Source organism: Schistosoma haematobium, assembly GCF_000699445.3.
Source record: "Schistosoma haematobium chromosome Unknown HiC_scaffold_267, whole genome shotgun sequence".
Taxonomy (NCBI): Eukaryota; Metazoa; Platyhelminthes; class Trematoda; order Strigeidida; family Schistosomatidae; genus Schistosoma; species Schistosoma haematobium.
In genome coordinates, this window is record NW_026137068.1 from 26,335 (window position 1) to 35,654 (window position 9,320).

The 9,320-nt window shown below is 38.2% G+C and overlaps 1 protein-coding gene across 1 annotated transcript; it reads left to right on the forward strand.

Annotated features, from left to right (window-relative positions):
- The first annotated feature begins 3,675 nt into the window (after positions 1-3,675).
- EIF3G_2 (Eukaryotic translation initiation factor 3 subunit G) lies at positions 3,676-9,290 on the forward strand. The gene is made up of 2 exons (XM_051208777.1): positions 3,676-4,083; positions 8,437-9,290. Exons 1-2 carry the CDS (start codon positions 4,073-4,075, stop codon positions 8,804-8,806), a joined length of 381 nt encoding a protein of 126 aa, XP_051064041.1. The 5' UTR covers positions 3,676-4,072; the 3' UTR covers positions 8,807-9,290.
- The last annotated feature ends 30 nt before the right edge of the window (positions 9,291-9,320 follow it).

The following is a 9,320-nucleotide window of genomic DNA, read 5'->3' on the forward strand; positions in this document are numbered from 1 at the left end:
GGTCCTGCTGAAAATCCCATGAACCACTTTACCTTCATCAAAACAAATAAGTCTGTATTTGCTGCATATAGCAATTTTATTATTCAAAAGTTAGAATTGGAGTAAAATGGCAGTATACAGCAGATGCACGTGGTACATGTCTTCATCGATTAACTGAAATAGAGAATACGGATATTAGCTTAACAGGCTTATTTAGAAAGACTAGTGTCTAATTTGAACTTACTGCGTGAGAAAGTTATACTGGAACTACGAATGTTGTAGAAATAGAGTTTCTCGGGGCGTAGGAAGCACTTAGACTGTAAGACAGTTGTCCAAAAATAATTCGAATATGAAGGTGAAAATTTGCAGGTACTTTTCATCGTAAGGATGAACATATTAGGTACCAGTTGACATCATACCGTAAGAAAACACAAATTTGCGAGTGGTGAAATATGATCTATAAAAAAGTGAGCTTAATAACAGTTAATTACCTTTTTACTCCCTGATCATGACACTTCGGCTTCCTTTTATGGCCAAAACAGCAAACATACACTACACACTGGTAGCAGATTTCCGACTTTTCAATGTTAAGCCTGTTTTAACACACTGCATAATGATTAAAACCCCTCTATTACTGCTATATGGCATATTTTTCATAACAAACCCTCTGCAATAGATTGGTAGCATCTGTGACTTCATCTATAGTTGTCGGAAGTCTGGGTCCTTTCGAAATCAGTACCGATATACCCTACTGCTGGGCACTCTGTATTAGTTTGACTCGTTGGTGGGATAGCGTTGTCCATAATACTGAAGAAAATTTAAAAAAAACGCAGATTGTTTCCTTTCGTTTTGCCGATAACATCATAAAGGACAGTTAGGAACGAACATGCTAACAGTTAGAGTCACAGGCGGCAGCAACAATTATTATAGCTAAATGAAAACGAACTTCGGCTTTGGATATCTAGAAAACAAGGTAAAACATAACCGATTGTCGTTTAAAAACGTAAGGTCTTATGTTAGTACTAGCCAATTTAGCTGAATAAATACAGTGACTTCAGTAGCAGCAGGTAAAACCCAGAAAACAAAGCGAAATCAGGAAAATTTTTGCTCCAACGTTTAGAGTATTACACTAACTTTTGGATTTTAGCACACTGAAACATTAAATTCTGTAGCTACACAAAATAAATAGCGGAAAAAAACACAGAACGAAGAAAGCCGGCCGACGTTTTATAACACAAGACTAGCCAGATTGCCTGAAGAAATACATTGACTTGAGTAGAAGCAGCAAAAACCCAGAAATCATCGCTGATTCGAAATAAACTCCACACCAACATATAGAACATTACACTAACTGCGGCATTTTAGCACACTGAGACATTAAATTACACAGCTACACAAAATAAATAGCTGAAAGAAGCACAGAACGAAGAAAGCCGACCGCCATTGCTTACGAAGATGGCGGATGTGATAATTCCCGCCTCATTCTGATTGGTTGCTAAGCTGAAGGGCACATTTGCGAAATTGAGTTGCGTTTAATTGCAGCCGATTTCGTGCACCATTATAAGGATATACGTAACATAAAGTTCAACCAACCCAGTAGATGAAGTTCGGAAACCCTATTACAATTGTATGCTTAACTTTGAAACTACTTCACTGGTTCCAACATGCGCGGGTAGTGATTTCACGATCATTTTGACCAGATTCTTGTAATGCAAACATAGTTGACCTTCCAAGAAAACACCCTACACTAGTAATGCAGTACAGATCGAAACACTGAACAGTACATTTGTTATTTACACTCCTATTTTTTCCACTGACCCTACTCACGCTGGTGGTTATGGTGTAACTCGTATGGTGAGCCAAGATCCTACTTAAAAACAACGTCAGACACTTATTCAATAACGTCGTCCGGCAGCAACCACTTTGTCTAACTAAATTTCTTGCTCTCACTTGTAATTCTCCTCCCAACAACAAAAAGCAAAACAACTTTCTAAGCGTGCAAACCACAGTTCACACTTTACAGCATTAAATACAGGTTAAGCTACAGAGATGGCACCCATGCAATACATTTACATAAATGGTTCAGTGAATTATCAATTAACATTATACGAAGAAATAATAACAACAGCAATAACAATAAGCTCAGCATTGAAATATACAATATGAGGAATTAACAAATAACAACAGAAAATACATATTTGAGACTGACCCAATAACAAAACTGTCACTTTGGCTTTAAATATGCACACTTTGTAGACAAAAATGGTGCATGTTCCAAATGTCACTGCTGCTGCTCATCAACCAACTTTGTTCATGCTAATTTCATTTATATCTGATTCCAATGAATAATAATTATAATAATAACAATATCATCCCGTTAACTGAGTATTTAAAGCAGGCTTAATCTTCCAGTAGAATTATCAATTCACTCGAGATGATTATTCAAAAGCCTGAACAACACCAGTTATAGACATCGTTTATTATTAAACATCAGCTAAAAATAATCCACAAGCCACAAGGGGAAATCATCAACAACTGAGTATGTGTGTTAAAAATCCATGTATATATTAATGAGTGTTAATCGAATATGGACCAATTATTGATTACCTGTGACTTACAACCAATGGGAGAATAGATTACAGATTGATTGATGTGCAGACACGCGCACAACCAGACTCACACAGAAGTTTACATAGTGGATTAAGTGTCTAAATTACAATGAGTAGACAAGTAATACCATAGTTCAATGGGCTTACTAAAACTATACACAATACAATACGCAGTCCACACAGACACACACGCATATGCATAGGCACATTCACATCCACATGCACTATCAACATCGAATCAGATCACACAGTCACAACACCTGATCGAAACCATCTCATTCTCACTCACTCACTCACTCACTCATCGTCTCACTTAATCACTCATCACCATACATCACAGCAGTACCATACTGTGAGACCATGTTGTCTGTGAATGGGACTAGGTAAGGCACTGTCACTGGTCGGTGTTGTGCATTGCACCAAGTTTTCAAGAGACACGGAACGCTGTGAGAATATGTACAGTGTCACCTGATGGTTGTGGTGTGACTCGAGTGATTGTCAACAGTTTTGATGTGGTTGCGACTCGATCCAGCGCCCATTAACACTGCAGCAGAGATCCAACGCCTTACACCACTCAACCACAGGAAAACTGAGAGAAGATTCAGATTTTTGCAGTAAGGACAGAGGGCCAATGGCTTATGTTATTCCTTTTCTAGTATGCTTCTGTGAGTGTCCAGTCTTCTTTTGAAAGAGTCAATTGAATTTGTGGACACCAGTGCTTCAGGCAGCAGGTTCCAAGTATTGATGCCTCAGTGTGTAAACCTCTATGCCACGGGTATTTTGTTCGTTCTTGGCTTTTCTACTCGCCTGCTATGTTCTCTGAGATGTTCCGATCTAGTGGGAAGAAAGAGAGAGAATAAGTTAGGTCCGAAGTCAATTCACAGTATACTGTACATCAATATTAGATCTCCCCTTAGTCTGCGATAGGACAGAGTTATGAGGTTCAGTTTTTCAACAGGGAGTTGATCATAGAAACACAGTTTACAGTACAACAAACCTTTCTTCAGTAAAATCATGCACTGACAGTCTATCTGGAAACATCCAACTATGTGAATAAACTCACTATGACTTGAGATATCATCTCAGAGTGCAATGGACGTACAGTGTAACGCAGTCAGACGTGGCGAATAAAAATTAAAAACAGAGAAAAATTAACTACATAATCTAGTTATTTAATTAAAAATACATTATGAAATGACAAAATCTGCGGTTACCTGAACGCCCAAATGACAGTGTGCGATACATTAAGTTTACATGGTTGCGTTGCGGATAAGATCACCCTAATAGTTGTCACCATCAAATAATAACATATAGAGTACCACAAAACTGACTTGTAAAAATCCCTAACCTTGGCCGAAACAGTTCGAGCCGAAGTTAAGCCAGTTTCCTTTCATGCAATAAATACATAAAAGCAAGGTGAATTCTTAACAAGTACGAAGTCCCTGTACTCACATGCGGCGCGTCCTTTAATTTTGCGGAGCAACATGACGGTATCGTAAGTTTGTTGTTGTTATTATCAGTACTTAGAAATCCCTAAAGCTCAAAAGTTCACCATTGTTCTTGTTGACTTTAGTGGCTAATGATCAAAAGATGAAATGAAAACTCGGGTAGTAGTATTTTTGAGTATGTATTTTAGTAATAAAATCAACCGAAACTATAGTAAAAATTCAGACTCAGATCTTGATGAGACTACATAAACACGATTTATCCAAAGTGATAACAACAGTAGATTAGCTCCAAAGCTACGCCTTTGTCATCGTATTGGATTAATGTCGACACTGTAATAACCTGGATCTATTAAAATAGAAAATACATTGACACTGGAATGTTCAGTAGTTGTGTTGGAGTTCTTATACCTTACAATTGTCTTTAGTTAAGTGAATTCGAGGTTGCTGTGGACAATTCCAACCTATGTTGTGCCAAAATATATCCGGTGTCAACCAACATCTATCGATTGTTTATAGATTAGCAAAATAGTAGAATAATACTAGTAGATAGGCAAATAACCATAGAGGCATAAGTATATTACAGATGTATACGAGTAAGTGAGCAACCAGGTACAAGTCAGCCGTTAGGATATAACTAACAGAGGTAGATGTCGTGTTTATTTTGAGTACCCAGTTATGTGTTTATGAAAGGAGCTTATACATATCGAGGTGGAGACGTACAGCGTTTGACTAATGTCAGATACCTTGAGCTATTATAGTCTGAACAATTTACCTGTGTCTTTGTCTATATAGAATACTTTGTAATAAACCCGGGTAATAACGGTCGTTAAAGCTGAGGGTGTTTGTTGTCATTGATTTGATAATACGGAAAGTCAGAAAAACATGACTTCAAAATTATTACTAATTCATCTAAACAGTATAGTAAGGTCACATCTGGTCTTTTAACGTAATAAGGGGTACACACATGACAACTAAAGCTCCACTATTAATTGGGTCATTTTAATTGCAAACTTTCAAATCTTTCATCTTAGCCAACAATCTTTCTGAATACAGAGACTAGACTCTTGTGTACAGTACCCCAACTTTCCGCGGATAAATATCTTGTGTAGTGTTGTAAACGCACTGAAATATAGCATGTTGAGGTACCTAGATATTTTTAAAACAAGAATTCATACTGTGTTCACCTGCCTTCAAATTCTGGGTGATGGCAGCGACATGTATTGCTGCCTTTTCGATGCTTAAATCTAGTACTATAGCGTAACCTAAAGTGGTCATATATCCATTGTTCCAAATAACCTTTGCAAATTATTTTGCAATGTGGATAGTTCCTAGACTACGTAGTTGTATCCACGACGTGAAAAAGTAATTCTTATGTTTACTTGGCGAAGTATTCTTAAGTGGTATCTGAGACGTATTTTGTTTCAATAATATCAGCATGCTGAAAATACCGCACATATAAATGCTTAGATACCTTTCCGAACATTTTGTGGCGGACAGACAGTCACACTTAGCTACAACATAGGACCAAGCATATATATACATCGGTCCAGGTTGCCATGCGTCATTAGCACAACAAGAGGAACACCGGACTCAGAAGCAGTTAACTCAATGGTGTAATATTTAAAAAAGATTTTATGTAAAGATATAGTACAGGAAGAAAGAACTAGTTCATAGAAAGAAAGATATGAAGCGATTTTAATCTATTAGTTTAATGGAAGACAGAGAGTGTATACACCGACGCCATTGTGATCGATTCTGAACCATGTCACCAAGAGTCTCCAACCATTGAACACGGTAGTCACGCGGACCCCAACTAAGTAGTCTGTATCTACCAATATGGCTCAGACCAGAAGTTAGTGACTTCAAGCACTGATACCACGTTTTGAATTGGCCGCCCTTAACTTTCTCCCAACCATCCCGAACACCGGTTAGCATTGCACGTCGTGGTAATTTGCGTTCGGGCATACGTAACACGTGGCCCAACCATCTCAGTTGATGAAGATTCACACCCTCATCAACTGATTTACCATCATTCCCTAATACCCTGCGTCTAGTCTCACTATTACTTACCCGGTGGTCCCAGCAAATACGAGCAATATTTCTAAGACATCTGTGACCAAATACTAGTAGCTTACGAATATCTACTCTTGATGACCACGTTTCGCAGCCGTAAAGTAGAACAGAACGAACTGCTAAACAGTGTATTCGTCCCTCATTTGATAGACGTATATTTGGCCTTCACCGTAGGTGAAGTAAGTTGGCAAAAGCCAAAGGAGCTTTCTGAATCCGTGCACAAACAGTCACCGATAGCAGTGTAAATGTTGAGAAAAGTAACGTGTAATCGCCTACCAAGTAATGGCATATACTCGGTCTGGGCACCCGGGCAGTATCACAGCCCTCACAGATGTCGAATGAGATTTGTGTGGCGCATATGTATTTGGTGCCTCCTTGTACCAATATCTATGTGTTAAAATAAATAAATATACTCGAGACTAGATGTATTTCTATGATAATTAGACAATCACGTCAAGTAATAAGAAGGGCTATACTGAATGATATATAATTGCATCCTCTACATGCTTTACGAAATCAGATATAACAATTGTGTCGACTAGTTTATGTCTGGACAGGTTTTAATCCAGACTCTTTCTTAGATTTTTAGTCATTAATGAGTAGTCTCCTTTAAAGGAACATTATCATTTGGGTATCTTTTGAAAATACTTATTTTGCCTTGTTACACTATTTATTTATTAAAACATGAACACTGATACAAGGAGGCATCAAATATATGTGGGTCATACAAATCATTCTATTTGTATAAGAGCCAGCATACTACCTGGTCGCTCAAACCGAAGCAGGTTGTTTTCTTAGGGGCTATTCCTCGAGCCTTTAACCTTAAGATCTAATCCACAAGGCAGCGAAGCAACATTATGAGCTGAGTCCCATGGTAGCCGGTGACCAACAATAGGTTCATACGTCATTTGTTTCCTCAGTATCCTAAAGCCCATGTAAACCAATGGTTTGGAATCAGGGTTTTCCAACTGCCCTAGGTGAATCCTCCATATCCACCAACCTGGTTAAAGCTCCGGACATTCTCTTAACCTCGTAAACAACCCCTACCACGATAAGGTAGTGAATAATACTTTCCTGGCCATATGAGAGCATTTCTAAAGGGAGAGGTGACTCTCTCCATCGTCGACCGTACCACGGCATTTGGTGGCCTCATTACTCTAAACTAAGTGTTGCTGGAATTCGACAAACACCGAAGTTACGAAGTGCTGCATACAGTCTTTAACATTTCTTCGAAGTATTTTCCAGAAGTGTTCGGAACTCCATGTGAGCAATATTGAGGTTAGAAACAGGGTACTAAGCATAAATAGTATACCGGTCAATAAGATTGTAAATCCTCATAGACAGGTAGCTGGGATACGTATTGCATATACCCAACCACCGCATACGCCGAAACCCAATGTTAACTGGCTTAAAAGTAGAACGACCAAACTGAAACTCAGCATCACTTTGTGGGACCATCAACTGTTTGTCTCAACCATGTTGGTTAGTGCGGACTGCCTAGTTGCGGTCCGTATGGTTTCTGTCGCTGCCTTTTGAAGCTGTTGGGTGGCACGGCTCAGAATCAATATAAATAGTGCAGATTTATTCACTACGTCTTTCTTTAGATTTCAAGTGTTCACATTTTTTATCCCGCTACTTTATTCTTTCTTGGTTCTTGTTCTTCACCCTTAATTTTTGGCAACAGCTGATACTTTTGCTACATTTTTCATCTTAAAAATTCCACCCCCATCCCTATGTTGACTTGGCTTGGGAAATCGGACTAATCGACAGGTCTCAGGTTCTGCTTTGTTTATGAAGGACTAGGATGCATGGAATAGTTTGCATAATTATTCCCTGTTTCTCCCCTGTGAGCATACTAGAAGTCCATTTTGATGAGTTTTTCCACTTTCCAGTGTACATGAAAATTATTGTTTTGTTTTCTAAGAAGGAATAAAGAAAATTTAGCGAAAACTTTCTTTTTCGATAGTGTTGCATATTAAAACTGTCCAATCATATTTATAATTTATTTGGAAAGTGATCACACCTCAAAATGTTTAGAGATGTAAAGTGTCACAAGAGGATTGACTAACAGTTGAGAGGTTAGAAAAAACAATGTAAAAATAAGTGCATGAAAGGTAATTATTCACTTGATGGATATAAAAAAGTCGAACAATAACGTAATAACCAGTATTCCAGGAAATTGTAAGTTACTATACAAAATTAGAAGTTTGAATGCTTAAATAATTTCGTAAGATTTTTTGGTGGGTCAGTGTGACGAGAACTGACGAAAAGTCAATATTTATTAACTTATTCACCTTGACGTTTTCCTACGACCCGCCTATATTCAGCTGGACAGATGAGTTAACCGAAGATTCAGAATTACCCCCTGTTGAAGAAAAGTTCGATTCAGAACGTAACATTAAAACTGTCGTACGATATTTCTTCAATGAAGACGGTGATTTGATCAAGGAAACTAAAGAATATCAAAGAGAAAAACGAGTTGTTGCTTCACGAGTAGCGGACAGAAAAAAATGGAAAAAGTTTGGCGCTTCAAAATCTGATCCATCTGGCGGAAATTTAGCCAATACTTACCCAGCCGATATAGTTACCATGCAAATTGTTCAATCAAGACAGGCATGTGTATATTTTTGTTCATTTACCATTTATTTATTGTTTAAAAACTTGCCACATACTACAGATGAGATGTCAATCATTTGACTGTCTGAAGTTAGTCATATGTGACGTAAAACCTAAGACATGAGTGTTGGATGTAGTTGTTATACCAAGTTAGCATATCGAGATGAACTATCAATGTAAATCCCACCGTAGTAGAATTAGCAACAGCACCAATAGTACCTGATACATTAACGTGATGATCGTGCTTGCCTATCCTGATAACCCAACCGAGCTTTTTTAACTGTAACACGTTCCTTTAGGTCCTGTAATGCCATGGAAGCCGGCTGGAGACTAAAACCAGCAACTTAAGGTCCGAGGGCAAACTCGTATTGATGGTTACAGAGAGGTGTAATAGAGGTCAGGTGTTTCCCTTAGGCAACTAGCATCTGCAGCGATGCTGTCTCCTCACAACGGAAAGAAAGAGTTAGAAAGGTCGATCATAAAAATGTCACACCCCACCTTACCCCATGGATTTTCATCTTCGTCGATAAAGCGTTTTGAAGTGTGAAGCCAACACATTATAAACTTCCCATAAAAGGTCGTGCGCGACCGGTCC